General features: G+C 61.2%; 2 protein-coding genes across 3 annotated transcripts; one reads left to right on the top strand and one right to left on the bottom strand.

The window, feature by feature from the left end:
• Positions 1-285: 285 nt before the first annotated feature.
• HCN3 (hyperpolarization activated cyclic nucleotide gated potassium channel 3) lies at positions 286-10,390 on the bottom strand. Its single transcript, XM_074809471.1, has 8 exons — positions 10,021-10,390; positions 6,916-7,345; positions 6,620-6,781; positions 5,910-6,128; positions 5,318-5,464; positions 4,971-5,211; positions 4,199-4,363; positions 286-3,689 (listed from the first exon to the last, which is right to left on the bottom strand). Exons 1-8 carry the CDS (start codon positions 10,332-10,334, stop codon positions 2,545-2,547), a joined length of 2,823 nt encoding a protein of 940 aa, XP_074665572.1. The 5' UTR covers positions 10,335-10,390; the 3' UTR covers positions 286-2,544.
• Positions 10,391-10,826: 436 nt separating this feature from the next.
• Positions 10,827-19,525, top strand: CLK2 (CDC like kinase 2). Of its 2 annotated transcripts, none has more exons than XM_074809593.1 (13): positions 10,827-11,001; positions 12,622-12,791; positions 12,949-13,183; positions 14,953-15,046; positions 15,394-15,460; positions 15,857-15,973; positions 16,205-16,371; positions 16,848-16,942; positions 17,266-17,395; positions 17,744-17,826; positions 18,034-18,113; positions 18,325-18,415; positions 18,863-19,525. In XM_074809593.1, the coding sequence occupies exons 2-13, from the start codon at positions 12,622-12,624 to the stop codon at positions 19,043-19,045; spliced, it is 1,512 nt and encodes a 503-aa protein (XP_074665694.1). In that variant the 5' UTR covers positions 10,827-11,001; the 3' UTR covers positions 19,046-19,525. The 2 variants fall into 2 exon arrangements, with proteins under 2 accessions (XP_074665694.1, XP_074665693.1); XM_074809592.1 differs by having other exon boundaries at positions 14,950-15,046.
• Positions 19,526-20,958: the final 1,433 nt, after the last annotated feature.

Raw genomic sequence — 20,958 nt, 5'->3', positions numbered from 1 at the left:
TAACCAAAGATTAAACATTAATCTCCCCAGGGCCTAAAGCGACAGGGGTGGGCGGGAGGGGACCTGTTGCCTTTGGGCTCCCACCGTGCTGCCCGGCTCTGCGGGGCCAAGGAGATGCCCTTCACCAGGCACCGAGGGTGGCCCAGCTGCTCCCGGCTCCAGGGGGTCCAGGATCAGATCCGGCGTTTAAGTAAGAAGGGTGCTGTGGCATCCCCCCCACGGCATCCTGTCCCCCGGGCAGGGCGCTGGGGGTGGTGGGGGGCGGCGCCGAAGGAGGGTCCCCCAGACCAGCTCAGAATCTCTCTTTATTATTTAAATCCATTATGTACAACGACCAAAAATAAAAAAACGCTTTTAAATTCTCTGCGATATGAAAACTACAAGCTCTGTACATCGACTGCCGTGAGTGCAAGAGTGAAGGATCATGGTCTTTGGTGGCTAAATTCGCGCCCACGCGCGCCGCAGAGACACGCTGGAGCACGGCCGGCACCCCCGGCCCCTCCGGCCGCCCCTCTCAGCTCCCCGCAGGGACGGGGCGCCAGGGCCACGAGCTGCGGCGGCTCCCGGTGGGTGACTGGAGCTCAGGGTGGCTCTGGCTCCCGGCACGGGGCTGCGGTGTGGACAGGGTGCACCGGCGGCGCAGCCGGCAGAAGCGGAGCCGTGCTCGGTGCTGCCCGGGCCGGCCCGCGTGCTCTGCGGGGGACACCTAGGATGACCACTAAAACATCTACGTCACGCAGTGTAAACACAGCCCGGGAATGTCTGACTACGTGGCCCGGCTGCAGACCCCTTCCTGAGGGGCTGCCGGGGAGACACCGACCATGGGAATGGAGCAGGATGGGGCGGTGGGCGGGGAAGGGCAGTTGAAGTCTGTGAAAAAAAAGGCAGTGCTGGACATCCCCTCTGACAGACACACTGATGGGATTCCTGCTGTGCCCCGCAGGCTGGGCTCCCCGAGCAGCCCTGCGGTCCAGACCGGTCCCGACATCCCAAAACATGAGGGGGGAGAACTGAAGACCTCACTTCGAGAAGTACCACGTGGAACAAGACCCTCGCCCACCGCACCGGGGGTCCAGCAGGCCCCGCTCGGCGGCCGCCAAGCCCCAGAGCATGACTACAAGCCATGGTTCCTGACTCCGGTAGTGGGAAGCAGCTTGCGCAGCGTGGCGGGATCAGGAGAGGACACTACTCTAACCAGGACTGTTAACACAGCTGGCCCAAAGCGACACTGTAAGCAGAGCTCAGCTGCTCAGCAGAGCCACGACTCGAACACACATTGCTGACTACTGGCTCTGGGGGGGTGATGTGGGTTGGCTGCAGGGACCCCGGGCTCCTGCCCTCCCACACGGAGACCCAGGAGGGCGAGGGAAGGCAGCCCCACGGCCCCGCACGTCACCCAGGCACTGCCCGGGGTTGGCATCTCTTCGCGACACCCTTTCGCTCGCTGCGGCGCTGGTGACTGGCATCTCCAGGCAGTCTGGAAACAGGACCGCAGGGCAGGGCGGGGGGGAGCAGAGCCGGGACTGAGCATCCTCCCGGGAGCCGCAGGCAGCGGGGTTGCCCCTGGGCTGCCCACTCTGAGCATCCTCCTGGAGGTGCAGGCAGCCAGGTCCCCCCCCACCGGGCTGCCCCCTTGCTGGAGCATGGCAAGGGCCCAGGCCACAGCTCCCAGGTGTGGGGGCAGAGCTCTGCCCGGTGGCACATCCCAACCCCGCGGGGACCTCTGAGGCGAGATGCTCCCCAAGCTGGGGAGAGGCACCTGGGGGCTGTTCAGCAGGAGACCCATCTGCCCCCGGCTCCACCACTTGCTGCTCACAGAGGGGGACCCTGACTGGGACCCACAGGTCCTGGCACCGTGCCATGAGGGACCTGCCAGGGCCTCAGGGAAGGGGGACTTGGCCCCCGCTGGCCCTGGGTACCTGCGCTCTGCCTGCCTGGGGAGACCCTGCTGGGGCCTCCAGCCCCCTCACTCTGCCCTCAGCAGCAGGCCCCGGGGGGCTGCTTCTCCCTCCTCTCCCAAAAAGCAAAGGTGCTGGGCAGAGCTTTCTGGGGATCACGGCGGGTGTGTGGCAGAGGACAAACTGGAGGAGCCACCTGGCCCCGAGGAGAGGCCACGGGGCGTGAGGGCAGAGCACGGGGGGGCCCGGCCCCCAAGGAGCAGTTGTGGGGAGCTGGGCTCCCCCAGGGAGGCCAGACTTTGGGTGAGGGCTCTGACCTGTCCTGTTGCCTCCAGGAGGGGCAGAACTCAGGACAGAGGGTGATGAAGCAAGGAGGGGGGAGCCCAGGCAGGGTCCCCCCCTGGGGCAGTCAGCACAGCCCCCTCCTCATCCAGCTGGGCCAGCTCTGGGGCTGCCCCACACCCGTCCCTGCCATGCCCCCGTGCCCGGAGCAGCCGGTCCGTGGCCGCGGGTGCTGGCTCTCACCTTGTCTTCCCTCCGACACAGCCGGGGCTGGGGCCCTTCGCCAGGCGCTCTGCCTCTCCTGCCGCCTCTGCCGCCGCGGTGCCCGGGTCCCTCCTGCCTGTGCACGGGTGCTGCCAGGGCCTCACATGTTGGATGGGAGTTTGGGCTTCCCCGTTTCCACCTCGGGGCTGAAGGCCACAGAGCCCTTGCGGGAGGGACCTGCTGCCTGCCTGGACGCAGAGACCGGGGACTGCGGGGTGGATGCTCCCGCCACGGAGCGGCTGGGTTGGGCCAGCGATCCCGAAGGTGTTTGCTGCAGGTGTGCTGGCTGGCCTGGGATCCCCGGACATGGCTTGGCGAGCAGTCCGGCTACCGAGGGAGAGGATCTGCGGGCCAGGTTCCCCGCGGATTTCCTGCCCTGCTGCAAGGAGCTCCCATCGGCTTGCTGGGCCACTTTATTGGGAAGGGAGGGCTGGGAGGCGGAGAGGAGCCGGACGTCCTGGGTGAGCCGCCCCACCGGCAGGCCCTGGATGCTCCTGTGCTTCACCAGCTGCTGGGGCTGCATCAGAAGAGAGATGTGGGAGCCGGTGGCTCGGGACAGGCTGTAGTGGAGTGTTCTCCCCGCTGGCAGGGCCTGCTCTGAGCTGGGGGACGGAGCCCCGGCTGCCTGCTGCAGCAGCGAGGTGGAGACCGAGGTGCCGCGGGACTTGGAGAGCTGGGGCTGGGAGGCGGGCGGGGGCTGCTTGGCCGCCGGTGGCAGCTCCCCTTTCTGCCCCGTGCGCGGCAGCGGCTGCGCCCCGTGGCTTGGTCTCTGGGCCCCGCTGTCCAGGGGCGCCTGGGACTGCACCATGGGGGAAGAAGGCGAACCGGCGGCGGGTGTCTGGAGGTGGGACTGCACCCCTGACGGGGAGCTGACGGAGGAGGGCCGGGAGCCGCCCAGGCTGGGCTGGGACCTGCGCACCTGCTTGGTGAGCAGGGTGGCCTCAGGAGAGAGCGGGCTGGAGATGGAGGAGGGCGGCAGGAAGATGTGGGCCTGCAGGCTGTGCTGATGGGTCAAGGCAATGGCCACGTTGGTGGTGGCGGCGGCCGTCTGCAGGGGCGCGTGCACCAGCGGCTCCCAGATCACTGGTTTGCCGCTCAGCTCCCGGCCCATCGCCATCTGCTGCAGGTCCTGGATGTTGTGGGCCATGTCCTGGTCGTGCTTCACGATCTGCTGGATCATCTCGTTGTTCATGGGCCCCGCGCTGTGCTCGGCTCGCTTGCGGAGCAAGATGGAGTTCTTCTTCCCTGGGTGGGAGGCAGCAGTGTCACCAACCCTGGGAGCGCTGGCTCTTGGGGACACCGTGGAGGGCAGGGTGGCAGTGGGGAAGGGACAGTAAAACCTCTCCAGTGTGCCAAAGGGAAGCAAGACCCTGGGGAGGGTCCAGGCTGGGGCAGAGGGAGAAGCAGAGACAAAACAGGGGAGTCCTGGCTCCAAAGGTTCCAGGCTGGGGGCTGGGATCCTGCTTGTCCTCTGCAGGCGAGGGGAGGATGAGGACAAGCAGCTGGCCAACACCAGACAGTGCAAATATGTGTGTGTGGGGGCGTGACAGCCCAGATCTTGCCCAGGAGGAGAGAGGGATCCTGGAGGCAGGCTCCTTGCCTGTGCGCCCTCTCATCCTCATTGCTGGGCACCATGGGGCTGGGGTACTGCGATCCACGAGGCCCATGACACCATAACCCCTGGGACTGGGGTGTCACGGCCCCTGGGAGCAGGCGCGGAGGCGGCCGTGCTGGGCCCAGGGGTCACTTCTCACCTATGCGGTCCAGCCGGTCCATGGCCACCGTCTCGAAGGCTCTGCGCATCATGGGGTACTCCTCCAGCACTTCGTTGAAATTATCCACCGACAAGGAGTAGAGGCGGCAGTAGGTGTCAGCTCGCACGCTGGCTGTCCGCCTGCCCCGCGTCAGCAGGCAGATTTCTGCAGGGAGACAGGGTTGGGTGTCAGGATGACGCAGCCATCCGTCCCCTTCCCCACAGCCTCTCCAGAGAACAGCAGCTGGAGCAGGGATGGGACTGCCCGGCACTCCCACACCCGGCACAGAGGCAGAGTTTGCCTCAGGAGGAGGGACAGACCCAGGAGTCCAGACAGCCACGGCCATGCCTTCAGCCAGGGACAGCCTTTTCCTCCCTCCCCAGGCCATGGAGACATCCCTGGGCATGGCTGCTGTGATTGCCTGGCCCGTTTCTCCCCCAAACCTGTGCTTGTAGCCTATAAACTGGCTCCGATGCTCTGCTCTAAACCACAATCTGGCCAGAGGTGGGGTGGGTGGGTGCCCCCCCCTCCCAAGTCAGCCAGAATTCAAGGCTCTGACTGCTGGTCCCTCTGATTCAAACTGCTGGACAAGGTACCCTCTAAGAGCAGGCATGGTGGACTTCTGAGCCCCAGAGCCTGGTGTGAGGTGGATTCCAAGCCCTTGGCACTGGGCAGAGGGTGCAGCAAGCAAAAACATCAGGGATGCCCCAGCTCCTGTCCCCCAGCAGCTCTCGCTCCCCTCTGCTCTCCAGGCCTCCTAGCCCAGCCTCACCCCCAAAGTAGGAGCCATCAGACAGCTTTGTCTCCTTGTTGCCCTTGGTGAGGATGCTGACCACCCCGTGCTGGATGAAGTACATCTTTTTGCCCACGGTGCCCTCGCGGATGATGAAGTCCCCGGGCTGGAAGACCTCAAAGCGCAGCTTGGTCAGCATGGCTGTCACAAAGTTGGGGTCCGCATTGGCGAACAGGGGCATGTTGGCCACCAGGTTGCGGCAGTTGAAGTTGATGATCTCCTGTGGGGTGAGAAGCAGGTCAGCAGAGACGTCGTCGTCGAGCCTGATCCCAGCAAGCAACAGCCCCCCTCCCCCAAGTCACCAGCACTGGGGTGCCTGCCCGTACCTCCTTGAGCGGCTCACTGAGCTCCCCCAGGATGTTCTCCTCGTCAAACATCTTCCCCTGGTAGCGGTGCTCATAGTACTCGTGGATTCGCTGGCGCGTGTCCCCAGGCAGTTTGTGGAATGACATGTACTGCTCCACTTGCTTGTACTGTGGGGACAAGGCAGAGCCACACAGGGCTGCGCTGAAACACGCTGCGCCGCGCCAGAGGCTGGCGGCACGGCCGGCCAACGCTTTCCCTCTCCTCGGCAGCGAGAAGCAGCTGCTGCCAGAGCTGGGATCCAGGCACCTCTGCCCCAGGGCCCTGTCCCAAAGGCCACCACCCCTGGGGCAGAGGACAGGACCCCCATGCACTCAGGATGCAAAGGGTCCCAGGGCATTGGCCAGGATAGCGCCTCACTATGATAGGGTGAACCCCAACATCATGAATGGGGCATCTCTATCGAAATGGGCAGCCTGATTCCCCCCTCCCACACCCCCCAGGGCAGAACCTGCAGGGCAGGGCAGCCCGCACTGAGCTGGTTCTGGAGCTGGACCCACTCATGCCAGGGCGTCTTCCCCAGGACTCGGGCACCCACTGCCCCACCCCACTGACCTTCTCCTGGTACTGGCGCCGGGATGAGTCCAGCGACTGGATGAGGGCGGTGGCGTGACCGATGAACATGGCGTAGCAGGTGGCCCCCACGATCATGCTCAGCATCGTCAGCCAGACATCGGTCATGCCCTCGGGTGCCTGCTGGCCGTAGCCGATGCAGAGCATGTGGCTCATGGCCTTGAAGAGGGCGTGCGAGTACTGTTTCCCCCAGGAGTCGTTCTGCAGACGAGGGAACAGTGGCGCTGGGGGATCTGTCGGAAGGAGCTGCTGGGCTGAACCCTCCAGTCCCCCCTCCCCGAGCCAACGAGTCCAGAGCCCCAGCAAGAAAAAGGTTTCTGATGTGTCCAAGCCCAAAGAGCAGAGCTCTGCTGCGGGAGGAGGAGGCAACGGGGACTGTGCGGGCCCTGAGCCTGCACCAGCCCCTGCTCTGGGGAGGAGGCAGAAGCTCTCCTGCCTGTTCCCTCTCAGCAGGGCACAAGGGATTCCCCTGGCTGCTTCGACTCCAGCAGCAGCTGGGGCAGGCTGAGATGGGAGGGTGACGCAGAGATTCCCTCTACCCCATCTCAGTGCTGTCGCAGGGCTGTGACCAGAGATGCTGCTCTGCAGCACGTGGATCCAGGCAGCTCCAGCCTTAGAGCACGAGATGGGTAACCAAATCCTCTCCTCCCCCCAGCAGATGCAGCCGGTATCTCCCCCGCCGGGGCACTCACCACCATGTGGTTGATGGAGACCCAGCAGTCCTCGGGGAAGTCTTGCAGCATGGGCACCAGGAACTGGAGGCAGCCATCCCAGTGACACAGCAGCAGCATCATGCCGATGAGGTTGAAGATCCTCACCACAGCACTGGCCAGGTCGTACGTCATATGGAAGATCTGGGGAAGAGGCAGGACTGGAGCTACAGAGGAAGGTTTCCCAGAATGGCCCCCTGAACCCCCAGCCTCCAGCCAGCCGTACCCCACTGCCAGGGATCCCTGACCTGACCCTCGGACCCCCAAGGGGTTCTCACCTCCTCCCACTGGTGGATGTAGCGGATGAGGCGCGAGAGGCGCAGCAGGCGCAGCAGGCTGAGGATCTTGGTGAAGCGGACGATGCGCAAGGCCCGGGCTGTCTTGTAGACATCAGAATCCACCTGGGTCTCCAGGTCAACGATCAGGAAGATGTAGTCAACCGGGATGGAGGAGATGAAGTCGACCAGGAACCAGCTCTTCAAGTACTTCATTTTGATGGTGTGAGGGTCAAGGATGATCTCGGTGTTGTCCTCCACCACAATGCCTGTCCGGAAGTTCAGCACCAGGTCAGCCAAGAAGAAAGTGTCCGAAAGCACATTGAAAACGATCCAGGGAGGGGTGTTCTCATCCTTGAAGAAGGTGATGCCCACAGGCAGGATGATCAAATTCCCCACCATCAGGAGCAGCATGATGAGGTCCCAGTAAAACCTGCAGGGAGGGAGCGCGGGGGATGGAACAGGGCAGGGAGAAGTGGGGAGAGGCAGGACACGGTTAGAAAGCAAACCCAGGTGGAAAGTTAAGAGAGTCCAACACATCGTAGAGAGAGAGGAACTCAGGACACACGCACACGCCTGCCCACGCACATGACTAAGACCCTGCTGCTTGGCTGGGACCACGCAAGTATCCGTGCGTGGAGAGGAGCGATTCTGCATCAGCTCTTGCGGCAGAGCGGGGCCAAGGGTCTGGGGGAGCAAACGTCACCCTGTGTGTGTAGGAACGGAGGGCTGTAGCTCGAGGAGCTTGGCTGTCGCTCCTCCAGCTCCTTATGGCGTGACAGTGCATGCGCACGTACACCCCCACCCCAAACTTGACATCTGCCCTCTGGAAAACTCAGAGAGGACGTGGGTTTTGCTCCCCGGTGCTCCCTGTCATCTGCCGGCTCCCTGCCACTGCCCGGACTGGCTTAGCAGGATTTAGGATAAGCTTTGCTGGTTACGCAAACTGAGTGGTGAGCTCCTGGGGCAGCCAAAGGACTTGGGGGCCAGGGAGGCTGTCGGGATTGTAGCACGGGTGAGCCAGGCAGCAGCCAAGCAAGGACAGACAAGTGCCATCACCACCGGGAAGGTGGGAGGAACACGTCTAACCCCAAAGGGGCTGCTCGCAAGCACCAGGCAGGGGCTACACAGCCCTGGGCCTGCAGGACCCCCTAATCCCCCTCCTTTCTCTGAGAGGGAACAAGCTTAGAGGCGTTGGAGGAAAAGCCAAGAGAGACGGGGCAGCAGTTTACTGGCATTTGGTTATACTGTGAAATTCAGCATCCCCATTCACATGCAAATGTGGGTGGGATGTTTTCATTCTTCACACAGATGCATGTAACGCCTTTTTTCACCAGGGTTGTGACGGCTCCTGCAACAGCTTGGTGGACTCCCCGGCTCCCCGCTCAAAGTCTTTACAGGCGCCTGGAAAAGCAAGTCCAGCTGCCACCTTCGGGTGCTTCCGTTAGCCCCAGCCCAGGTCGGGGGTAGGTGACCTCAGGGCAACTCTTAGTGCCTCGTGGATCCAAACTGGCCTTTGCACGTGACAAGAAGCCTGCGGGTGTTTCGTCCCCAGAGTCCTCAGCGGGGCACGGGCACTGGGCTTTCTGCAGGTGGCGGGGAAGAGGAGGGAGAAGTCGTGGCACCATGTGAGGCTGCTTCAGCGAGAGAGCACCAGAGCCTGGCAGGGAAGGGGACACCACCTCCCTGGGGAGCTCCCCCAGGGCTGAGGAGCCTCGCACAAATTAACACCTTCTTGCCCACGGCCAAGGTTTGCCGGGGCAGGCAAGGAGATGCCAAGGCAGAAAGGGCCTGACCTGGCTGAGCAGTTGCCTCCTGCACTCCCAGGCTGTGCCCCGAGAAATGCCACACACTGGGGAAACTGCCTGCCCCCTGCAGCTGCCTGAACCTGCCAGGAGCTCTTGATTCAGATTTAGGCTTAAGCTCTTTAGGGCGGGCCCTGTCCTTTACTCTGTGTCAGGCCGAACACGCGGGGCCCTGATCTCGATGGCCTTTATGTCTCCCCATAATATGATAAACACCGGTGTAATCCCGCCGGCTGTCTACCTGCCAACTCGTTTCCTGTCACCAGCTGCGCAAGTTGCTCCTGCCAAGCTCAGGCTCACAAACTTTGGGGCAGCTTCCCCGGGAAAAGGGTTCTAAGGGCTCGCAGCCCTCGGTGTCGCACTGGAGCAGCGGAGGGGAGCTGGTGTGGGGGGGGCGTCAGGGCCCAGCAGCGAGGGGAGGTGGCTACAGGTGCTGGGGACGCATGGCGGGTGCTGGTCCCACTCCGGGGTGCTTCACCAGGTTGGAACATCAGCCGTGTCACAGCTCGCTGCAGGAGATAACTGCCTGGCAGCCTCATCCCCCGTAGAGAAAGCCCACCCTATATGACTCAACATCCCCGTGACACCCAGTTCCTCCCACATCATTCGTCCCCGAGCTCTCCCTGTGATCCCGGTGACACCGTGAGCCAGGCCCAGCTCCTCGCTGGGTGCCCTGCCCTCCTCCAGCAGCACCCCGGGCTGTGGAGACGGAGCTGTGCTGGGCAGGTTCTGTGGGCAGCTCGTGCAGCCCCGTGTCCCCGCGGGGACGGTGCAGCCCCTCACCGGGCACCGAAATGAAAACCGGCGTCGAGAAGCGGAGGGCGGGGGGGGGAGAAGCTGTGCGAGGGGGCAGCCGGGCAGCCCCTGCCTCCTCCTTCGCTCGCCCTGAGCCGGGTCAGCGGAGTCCCCGGCTCGGCTGGGCTGCCCCCGGCCCAGCGGGAGCCCCGGGGGCCCGGGCTTGCGGGGGTCCGGGGAGGGGCTGAGGCAGCAGAAAGTTGTCTGTGCTCGCCGGGGGTCCGGGCGGGGATAACCCGAGGATGGGAGGGGGCTGGGGCACCGGGGAGGCCCGGCCCCGAGGCGGCTCGCCCGGCTGCGCCGGGAAGCCGCGTCCCCCTGGCCCGCTGCGAAGCCCCGGCGCCCGTCACTTGTTGTCCCGACCGTCGGTGGCGGCGCGGCGGGGCCGGGCCGGGCCGGGCGGCGGAGCCGCGCTCAGCACCACGGACAGCGGCGCCGCGGCGGGGCCGGGGCCCGGGGCCGGGGCGGCGGCACCGGGACCGGGGCGGGCGCGGGGCCCGGGTCCCACCTGAAGTCGCTGTAGGGGTGGATGATCCAGGCGCCGGCCGACTTCACCCGCTGCCGTTCGATCTCCACGGCCCGGTGGCTGCCGAACATGCGCAGCGAGAACTTGTTCACGGCGGGCTGCAGCATGGCCCCGAGCTGCCGCTGCACGAACGTGCCCGCCGCCGCCGCCGCCTCGCCCTCCGCCACGATCTGCTCCGCCGCCGCCGGCGAGGCCGGGGCCGCGCTCGACGCCCCCGCGGGCGCCCCCGCCGCCTCCCCGTCCAGCACCGGCGGCTTCTCCCGCGGCTCGGGGCTCCGGCCCGGCGCCGCGTCCATGCCGCCGCCGCCGCGCCTCACGTTTCCTTCAAACGCCCTTGCCCGGGCGCTCTGCCCGCCGCCCCGCCGCACATGCCCGGCCCCGGGCGGGCGGGCGCTCGGTCGCCGCCCCCGGCCGCTCGGTCACCGGTCGCGCTCGCTCGCCGGCGTCCGCAGCTTCGCCGGCGCCCGCCTGTTGCGTACACCCTGGCGCGGGCGCGGCGGCCGGGCCCCGCCACCGGTGGGGAGGCGCCGGCGGCACCGGAGCGGCGGCACGCCGAGCAAGCGAGGCCCGGGCGGCGGCGGCGGCGGCGGCGGCGGCGGCAGCGGCGCGGGACCCCGCGGCGGGCGGGGCGGGCGGGGCTCCGGGGGCGACGGCCAGCGCCTCGCCCCGCCCCTCGGCCCCGCCCCGGCCCCGCCCCGCCGCCGCTGGGAGCGGGGCGGGGCTCAGGCGGCGCCGTGACGCACCGCGTGCGTGCGTGCGTGGGGCGTGCGTGCGCGGCGCCGCGGGGAGCTGCGCGCGGCCTGGCGGGGACCCGGATCGGCGGCGCGGCGGGGCGCGGCGCGGCGCGGCGGCAGCGAGCGGCGGAGCCGGAGCAGCTGGAGCGGGGCCCGGGATTCCCGGGGGCCCACGGCCGCCATCACGGATTTCCTGTGGGACAAGCGCACCGGGCTGGCTGCGAGGACGGTGCGGCGGGGCGCGGCGGGGCGCGGCGCGGCGGGGCGGGGCGGGGGTAGGCCGCGGCCTCCGTGGCTGGCGGGGGCGGCCCGGGGCCGCGCGGGGCAGGCCCGGGCCGGCGGATCCTCGCGGGGATGCACCCGCAGCCCGGTGGCCCGGGCGTTTCCGGCGAGGGCGGTGGCGAGGCCGGATGGCCCGAGGAGGCCGCGGCCGGGCCCTGTGGCACCGGGGCGGGAGGTTCCCCACCCGCCGCCCCATCCCTCGGCCCCGGGTTCTCCCGGTGTCCGGGTCCCCTCCCCCGCTTCGCGGCCGGGCCCCGGGGCTTCCGCTTTTGGCGCTCAGCGCGGCCCCGCGCGCGGTGGAGGCCCCACCCGGCGGCGGCGGAACAGGGCAGTGAGCGCGGCCGCCATCATCGTCCCCAAACCGGTTCCAGACCTGCTGCGAAACGCCCCGGTGCGGGCTTCGCCTGCTCTGAGGAGGGTGCCCGGCCTTGGCGGGCAGCCAGCGTCGCCTTCTCACGCTGCCTTTAATTAGAGGCTGCAAGCGACGCCCCGGTGCTGCGCTCGGCGCCTGCTGTGGGCGCAGCGAGACCCCGCCGAACCGGGGGGAACCGGGAGCGGCCCCGTAGGGCCGGGCCTTGCTCTAGGGGGTGAAACTTGCTCGGGTGTAACGAGCCCGCGCCCCCAGGTCGCTGCATCCCTGGGGGCGGTTTTGCCTTTCTGGCGGTAGCGGCAGCGTAGGGGTGGGTGTGGGAAGGCAGCCGGGTGAGCGAGTACCTTTCCGGGGGGGGAAAAAGTCACCGGTGGAAGGTCCGTGGACAAAGGGAGCTCCAGCTTCTTGCCTGGGGAGATGAGGCAGATTGAGCAGCTTGAGGCTTCGAAACAAAAATACGTGCAGGGAGTGTCTTAGAGGGGTGAAGTGAGGTCTGGCGGTGGGAGCGGGGTCCCGATCTAGCACTTCAGGGCTGGAATCCATCTTACCGAGGGATTTGCTCCTTCGCTCTTGACTCCCACGTCCCACCAGAGAGGTGGAGGTGAGCACTTCCCTCTGAGGTCAGGTCTACAAGGCTTTGTTATCGCACGTGGAAAGGGTGGGTTTGCTCCCTGGGTGCTGTAGGACCCTCCCCCGTTGCAGTGGGAAGTGTAGATGGCGCTTGCTTGGCTGTAAACCGGCAGCATCGCTTCAGGAGCTGCCCACTTAGGTGTCTCAAGGACTTTGGGCCAAACACTGGTGATATCCTGAGCTTCATTTCACCTTCCTTCAGTTTTCCTTGGTGGTGCTTCTCTCCTTCCTGGGGAGCATGTTAGTTTGAAGAGAGAAGGTGGAAGCCCTGAAGGTGCAAATGTTGCTGGTGCAGCTGTGGCCAGTAGAGATGGGTGTGAAGAGGGGAAAGTAACCTGGAAAACAGCACTGCAGCAAGCACAGCCTGTGGGGGTGGTCGCACCCTCTCTCGGGCAGGGTTCTGGGATCTCTCAGAAGTTTGTCCCCTCCCTCTCAAATCCTCCCGGCCTACCCAGAAATGCTCTGATTGCCTCCCTGCTCCTTGCCCCAGCAGCTCCTTGGCCACTGACGATCTGCACTGTTTTTTCTCCCTTGCAACTGCCTCACGTAGTCGTGTTGTCCCCGTAGATGCCTCACTCTAGAAGGTACCGCTCGTCGGAGCGCAGCAGCCGAGGCAGCTATCACGAGCGCTACAGAAGTCGCAAACACAAGAGACGGCGGACACGGTCGCGGTCGAGCAGCAGCGAGCGTGACCGTCGGCACCGTCGGGAGGACAGTTACCACGTTCGATCCAGGAGGTGAGTCTGCAAAGATGAGGCGGGACCTTCCTGTGGTGTTTCTTCTGTGGTCAATCCAGCTTCTGGGTGGCCTGGGCCCTGTTTTGCTGCGCTCTGAGCTGTAACTTCCAGGGCGGTGTTCGTAATCGAATCCCCTTGGCGTGCTCCCCCTCCCTAGCTACGACGACCACTCGGCAGACAGGAGGGCCTACGACCGGCGTTACTGTGACAGCTACCGGCGGAACGATTACAGCCGCGAGCGAGGGGAAGCCTACTATGAACCCGAGTACCGTCATTCCTACGAGTACCGACGCTCGCGGGACCGCGAGGGCAGCTACCGGAGCTGCAAAAGCAGCCGGCGTAAGCACAGGCGGAGGCGGCGCCGCAGCCGGTCCTTTAGTCGCTCCTCATCGGTGAGTATCCTGCTGTGCTGGGCCTCCCCTGTAACCTTTCTCTCCCAGGTGGCGAGCTGGGTAAGTAGAAAACTCACTTTCTAACGCTCTCTCGGACTCCGCTTGAGAAATGCGTAGAAAGCCTTTGATGCAGACAGCCGTTCCTGTCCAGCATCCTGATGCGCCTCGGCAGCGGCTGCCCTGTGCCAGCTGGGCACAGGCAGCTCAGACCCTCTTAGTGTTGCCCGCTCAGAGGTGGGAGGAGGACAGGCGTGCCTTGCGAGGCTGGCGTGTCCCCCGGGGTGGTGCTGCAGTCCTCAGCTCCTTTATCCCTGCAGAGCGCTGCTTTTGTTCGGCCGTGCTCAGTAAGAGCTGTTTAGGAGCCCCAGCCAAGCAGGCTTTTGTGCAGAGTTTGTACAGCAAACGTTCAGCTGATCCTGGTCCCAGAGAGCTCGGTCTGCCTGCCACAGGCGGGGTGGTCCCTGCGGTCCCTGGTTCGGGCCTGTGGTCTGTGGCAGGAAGCCCCCCCCGCCCCGTTTCTGAGGGTTAGGCGCTGCGTCAGAGCAGGATCCTTCTGGGTGGGCCCAGCTGACGTGGGATGTTGTGCGAGGGGTTTTGCAAAGGAGCAGAGCTTGTGGACCGGTCACTTCAGGTGGAGGCAGCAACCATCCCAGGCTCTTCCCAGCAGTGTCCCTGGCTTTCTCTTCTTGTCTGTTCTGCTGTTCACCTTCCACTTCTGTTAGACCCCAGACACGTTCTCTGCTCTGTGTGTGGAGCTCTCAGTGTTGTCTGGTCTGTTCTGGCTGTATGTCCAGGGATGGGATTGTGGGCTGGATTCGGGTCCCAAGTCTGCTGACCGGTTGCTCCCAGGTGTGGGGATACCTAGCTGAAGAACTGAAGGCAGGAATTTTCTCTTCTCTGGCATAAACCTCTTATCTGCCTCATCCCAGGCTGTCCCTATTCCCTGTTGGGCCTCTGCTTCTCTCCTGGAAATTAGTCCTTCCAGGATCAGCTTCTCTGGGGGAGGGTCTAGGAAGAAGTGTCACATCTTCCCCCAGACAGTCACTCATAAATTCTCTCTGGTTTTGGATGGATCATTGTACCGAGAGTTGCTTCTGAGATCTCTGAATTCATCTTTTTCTGAGTGTTGGGGCTGGGGGAAGCTATGTGGGTGGTTGTTGGAGTGGGATGGGGGGTTGCCTGCGTGGGGCAGCCTGGCCCTTTGCTTGTGCAGGACTTCCCAGCACCTGCCTTCTGCTGCCTTTCCTCAGTGGCTGCCGTGGGGCTGAAGTGAGCCTCTCCCCGCGGCCACTGAGCGCCCGGCTGCAGAGTTGTGCTTCGGTGTGCTCTCTTGGCATTATCCAGGACCCAAAGGCCAGTGCCGTTCCTCTCCGAGCCCCCCTAGGAGCGAGAGCAGCTGGCCCCTTCCACTGCCCCTCCACTAGCCCTTGTTCTGACCGTCTCTGCTCTCACACTGGTTCGGGTGGGGCTGTTTGTAGGTTCTTTTTTTTCTTTTTTTTTCTTTTTTTTTTTTTTTTTTGCTACAACGAAAAGCAAACTGTTTTTTTCTTTTCTGAGCTAGTGTGTTGTATCTTGACATGTTCCCTTGCAATATCCCTATCGTTATATATTCCTCTGTGCCGTATGAATTGGCTGGGAATCTCCTCCTGCAACCCCTCCTCAAACAACCATGTGAATTTCCAAACCAACCAATGCGTGACGCTGGCTGCTGCGCTGGTTTGAAAATCTGATTGGTGAATGATGAATTCCCTGTCTGCCTGGGCCAGCAGCGGAGTCGACAGAGCAGCAGAAGGGCCAAGAGTGTGGAGGACGACGACGAGGGGCATCTGATCTATCGCGTCGGCGACTGGCTACAAGAAAGATGTACAGCCAAATCGTAACATAATTTAGCTCTCTAGTTAAGCTCCCATCGCAGTCGCAGATCTGTCTTATCTTTCTGTTTCATTTTATTTTCATTGTTTATTAAAGAGAAACCCTCTCCTTTTCCTTCCCCTTTTGTTAAAGCTACGTTTATATTTTGTATTGTTACTGAAGTGCCAGGGAACTAGGGCAGTTGCCTTGTGCAGCCGGTGTCAGCCTTCCGCTGCTCCGGTCTCTCAAGCTGTGTGCAGGTTAGGTGTTGCAATGCATTCTCCTCTGCCTTGTGTATGCGCTGCATCCAGGTCGTGCTCACTCTCTCATCTCCATTCCTCTTTTTCTCTCCCTCCCAGATGAGATTATTAGCACCTTAGGGGAAGGCACGTTCGGTAGAGTGGTGCAGTGCATCGATCACCGGAGGTACGTCTGCTCCTGGGACAGGGAAGGGGCGTTGTGGTGAGGGGAAAAAGAGAGGCCGCAGCTGGTGTCGGAGCTTTTTGTGTTTAACGTGGGAGTCTGAGGGTGAAAATGAGTCTCTTCATTTCCAGTATTCCTCTGCTGGTCAGGGCACTCGCCCTCTTGGGTCGCCCATGTGTTGGAGAGGGGTTGGGGGGAGCCTCAGGGCTGTTGGTAGGGAGGGAAAGGCGTTGCTTTGGTGGACACGCCTTAATAACAGCCAACTTCTGGCTTGAGCGAGGGTGGTGGAAGGCCGTGCTGCACGGGGTGAGGCTGGTTCAGAAAGTCCTTTTGGCAGGGCGCAGGCTCGCTGACCCAGCTCAGGGGTGATCTTGCGCTTTCTTCCTGTTTCTCCCCCAGGGGTGGTGCACGTGTTGCTCTCAAAATCATTAAAAATGTAGAGAAATACAAAGAGGCTGCTCGACTGGAAATTAATGTGCTGGAGAAAATCAACGAGAAGGATCCTGAGAACACAAAGTGAGTGTGCTCTTGGTGTTAGAAGGGAAGGGCAAACCGCCTTAGCACAGTTGCGGGAATGGGATGAGAGATTCTTGATTTTGTGTGAGTGAATTCGTTTGTGGCTAGTTTTTGAGGCGTATTGGCTTGCTATGGGATACAGACTGAGCAAGGAAAGGAGGAGCCTGGCGCAGGGATAACATAGCCGAGTGGTGCGTGCAGATCTGTCCCGAATCAAAATTTTTCTCTCAGTCTTTGTGTCAGGATGTTTGACTGGTTTGACTACCACGGCCACATGTGCATCTCCTTCGAACTGCTGGGGCTCAGCACCTTTGATTTCCTGAAGGACAACAACTATCTGCCTTACCCCATCCACCAAGTACGGCACATGGCCTACCAGGTGTGCCAGGCTGTGAAATGTAAGTGTTCGCTGCTCTGCTCTCCGCTGGTCCTTGACTGACCTGGAGAGCTGTGCAGCTCCCAGTGTCCCTGCCAGTTCTGCAACTGGTGGCCCAAAGCAGCCGTGTTTCGCTGTGGTACTGCTGTGCCAGTTCTGAGACTGAGCCTTCCTGCCCCGCCAGTGGTGAATGTGTGCTTGGAATGAATCCTTTTTATTTTCCTGATTGTAATGTTTTCCGATGCATGTGGGCTGGCAGTAGCTCAGGGCACTTCAGCATCCACCCCCCCTACACATTCTGGTGATCAATACGATAAATCTTTGTGCTTCTGCCAAAGCATCTTGGCCTGGACTAGCCTGACTGTTCACACCCAGCTCTAAATGTGGGCTAAACCAGTGCCAGTATGAGCAGACTGAATTAATGGTGTTCGCTCTTCGGGTGGGTGCAGCCTCGCTCTGCTTCTGTTCCGTCACCCCGACTCTTGTTTGCTTCCTCAGTTCTGCATGACAATAAACTCACTCACACTGACCTCAAGCCGGAGAACATCCTCTTCGTGAACTCTGACTACGAACTCTCCTATAACCTGGAAAAGGTAACAGTGCTGCCTTGTGCTATAGGTCTTCTCCGGGGTTCTTGGTATCCCTGATCTTATCAGTGGGTGGGAGGAGTTGGAACATGGCCCCAGGAGACACGGGGTTAATGGACTCAGGGCCTGTCTCTTGCATGAACTGCCCGTGCAGTTTATAAATTAAAGCCATAGGGACCACTGCCTGACGTGGGAGTTTGTCTGGGGGCTGTGCCAGCACTACCCTCTGAAGCCTTCCCCTCCTGTGGTGGCAAAAGCTTGGCTGTGTAAAGGGGCTAAATCTGCATCTCAAAACTCCTGAGTAACTGATACCGTTCTCCCTCGTGAAGAAGCGGGATGAGCGGAGTGTGAAGAGCACGGCCATCAGGGTGGTGGACTTCGGCAGCGCCACGTTTGATCACGAACATCACAGCACCATCGTGTCTACCAGGCATTACCGGGCCCCGGAAGTCATCCTGGGTAGGTACCGCGGTGGGCATTCGCCCCGAGGGCAGTGGGTGCTGCCTGCTGGATTAAGGAGCGTTTTGCCTCCACATCACTCGGTAGCTGTCCTGGGTTTACCCTGGGAGATGAGAAGTGCTTTATTTAACGTGCTCTACGGTGCTCTTTTCTGTGAGGGCCAACAACTTGTAAGTTGGTGTTTTGACATTGCTACCAGCTGGGCAGTATGTTGCCACCAGCGTGTCAGAAGCCTGGTTGGAAGGGGAATTGTTTTTCCAGTTGTTTTGTTTTTCAAAGGGTGAGGGAGAGGGATTTGGAATCTTAGGCCGTAACTGGATCTTTTATTTAAAAAACATTGTTTTTTAGAGCTTGGCTGGAGCCAGCCCTGTGATGTGTGGAGCATTGGCTGCATCATCTTTGAGTATTATGTGGGTTTCACCCTGTTCCAGGTGAGAACTGTATGCTGTATGGCTACTGGCTGTTTCCCAGTACAGCCAGGAGCCTCTGGGACTGATGGGGTTACCTCCATCACTGCAGTCTGTAGAGACAACCACGGTGTTGCCCAGCAAGGGGTTCTGAACCAGGGAACACCCAGGGCTGGAGGCAGAACGACTGGAACCTGTTCCATGCCTTCCCTTTACGTTTCTCTCTCTCAGACACACGACAACCGGGAGCACCTGGCCATGATGGAGAGGATCTTGGGGCCAATTCCTTCTCGGATGATCCGGAAGACGAGGTGAGCAGGGCCAGCTGGGCACCACAAGCTTACCAGCTCTCTCCTGCTTCATGTGTAGCATTTCTCTGAGGGATCGAGCTTTGAAGCTGCTTGCTGAGCCGGTCGTCCGTGCTGCCGCAGCGTCCCGAGTAGTGTCCGCTGCCAGGGCTGGTGTGTTGCTGCAAGATGTTTTGTGCTTGGGGTAACCTGTTCCCACCTCTTACTCTGACAGGAAACAGAAATATTTCTACCATGGCCGCCTGGACTGGGATGAGAACACCTCTGCTGGCCGCTATGTTAGGGAAAACTGCAAGCCGCTGCGGGTAAGGTGGGGTGGGCAGGAGCACCCGGTTGCTTTATCCTTTTCTCATTGCAGAGTTTTATAGTGCCTGCCCCAGTTGAGAAGATTCTTCCTGTGGGCAAGGTTGGGCCACCAAAAGGGTCAGACCAGTGTCTTTCCAAAGGAGCCTTGGCTGTCCCAGACATAAACTAGGAAGACTGCTGCAGGCTGAGCTTAATCTGAAGTGGAGGAGGAGGAGGAGGAGGGCACGGAGACCTCAGGAAGTGCCTGGGAAAGATGGGGGGCGGGGGGGGGGGGGGGGGGGTGAAAACTCGGCAGTTTCATGCTGGGTAAAGCAGCCCAGAATTCAGGTCTAGGATGAGTGACGGTCTGAACAAACCAGTCTTCCCCTAGCTTAGCTGTCCGTTGAGCCCAGGGAACATACCGGGGCAGGGTGCTTGGCCCTAACCTCTCCCCTCCACCTCCCCAGCGATACCTGACCTCTGAGGCTGAGGACCATCACCGCCTTTTTGACCTCATTGAGAGCATGCTGGAGTACGAGCCGTCCAAGCGCATCACCCTGGCCGAAGCCCTCAAGCACCCCTTCTTTGACATGTTGGAGATGGAGCCGAGCACAAAAATGTGGGACTCTAGCAGAGACATCAGCCGGTGACGCCACAGGTGCCAGCCTGCCCTCAGATTCTAGCCCCCGTGGAGGCCTGTGTGATTTCTATTCAGACACTTGGTGCTTTTTTTTTTTTATACATGAGAAGAACTCCCTGGACACGTTTGTAAAGCTGTTAATATGTGAGATACTGTAAATAGCCCATATTCTATATCGGCCTCTGAGCACCACGGGCCTGACCTCCTGCTATTGCTGCTGCCGTTATCATGAGGCGAGGGGGCCTGTATGTCCATACTGTAAATACCTCTGTTCACATGTTGCTTTGTCTCCTGTTCTCTCCTGCCCTCCTCGCTGTAAATACTCCAGGACTCACAGCTCTCTGTAGCTTATCTGTTTCCTTGTAAGTTATGAAACTGGTGGGACTGCATGGGAATTATTTTTTGGATCAATGTCATAGCCCATCCCCACACCAGAGTTTTATAAGAATTTTGTACAGTCTTTGTGAAAAATAAATATGAAGTGAATAAACGACCTGATCTGGGTTTGGACCAGCAGCAGCCCCTCTTGGGGCTGTTCTGTGGGTCGGTTGTGCTCCTGGAGTACAGTGGCAGTGTGCTGCACCCTGCAGAGGGAAGGAAGGTGCATCCTCTTGTGGTGGGATGAAAGGTACTTAGTGATCCAGAAAACTCGGTAACAAAGCCAGTTCCATCCACCCGCACCACTTCTCCCAAGCTTGGATGCTGGCCTGAGCGTGTGCACTGGGTACGAGCTGGTTTTGGCCCTCTGAGGCTGCAATTGGTGTGGGGGGCAGCAAAGACCAGGCTGGGTACAGATCAGGATTGAGGTGGGATACAGAAAAAGGACAGTGGGTACTTCAAGATACTGTGTTCTCTTTACTAGAGAAACCTCTTGCTCCCTCGAGGGGTGGAGCACTGGCTAGGGGTGATGGCTGTTGGAAAACGGGTGTCCAGGTACCCACATTCGGCTGCCAAGCACACAGCCCAGTGTCTGTGCCTTTTGGGCTCTTACCAGCTCAGCCTTGGCTTGGACTGTTCCATGGGAATTGCTGAGGATGTTTCAGACCTGATGGCAGCTCTGTGTAGATGCTTTGCCAGCGTGTCTGGGAGAGTCTTGCTGGGGTGGTGTCTGTAACAGCAGACACTCATGATCTGCTCTGCAGGAGCTTATCGCTCTGCTGCGGCACCATCTGTCTGTGCCAGGCTGTGTCCTGGCTCTGGCAGACTGTCATCACGCAGAGGGATAAAGGAAAAGTCCAGCTTCACCTGGAGTTAGTGGGGGAGAGTCTCAGGAGGGGTGACATTGAGTCATCTTCATGAGCTTGTGATCCTAACTTAAAGAGCTTGGCCTGGAAGCTTTCACCTGCCTCCTGTGGTATTGCTTAGCTAGGCAGCAGCCAGCCGGGTGGTGTGTGCCAGGGAACAGGAGCAGGGGAAGACCATGTCCTGCTGCATGTGTAGCCAGCAACTGGGTGAATCCGGAGGAGAATTAGACCGACCAAATAATACCTGCAGTCTGTCTCAGGCTTAAAAAAACCTTAACTCACACCAGTGTCCAAAACCTGAATCCACAGCTTTTACCACCCCAGCAGACAGCACAGCTCAAGGGAGCAGCTGTCTGGGTTGAAGTGGGAGCTCCTGGATTTGTGTGTAACTTTGTAAGTCTGTGTTCAGAGGCTAAAGAATATTTTTAGCGGAGAGGTGCGGTTGCTGCTAAGCACTGAGAGCTGGGACAGGAACCAGAGGCGGGTACGGGTAGATGTCCTGTGCTGCTGCTCTCAGGATGATGAGGAATCCCGTTTGGCAGCGGATGTCGGTATGCTGTCCACGTGCAGCTGGTAGTTGATGGACGCAGGGATCCCTATAAATAACTGGCCCAGGAGACACAAAAGTTAAATTCCCCAAGCTGCTCCTCATGCCACGAATTCTTCCCTGGAGTCTGCT

The sequence above is a fragment of the Strix aluco genome, chromosome 30 (assembly GCF_031877795.1).
Source record: "Strix aluco isolate bStrAlu1 chromosome 30, bStrAlu1.hap1, whole genome shotgun sequence".
Classification (NCBI taxonomy): Eukaryota; Metazoa; Chordata; class Aves; order Strigiformes; family Strigidae; genus Strix; species Strix aluco.
This window is presented reverse-complemented; position numbering and strand designations above follow the sequence as displayed.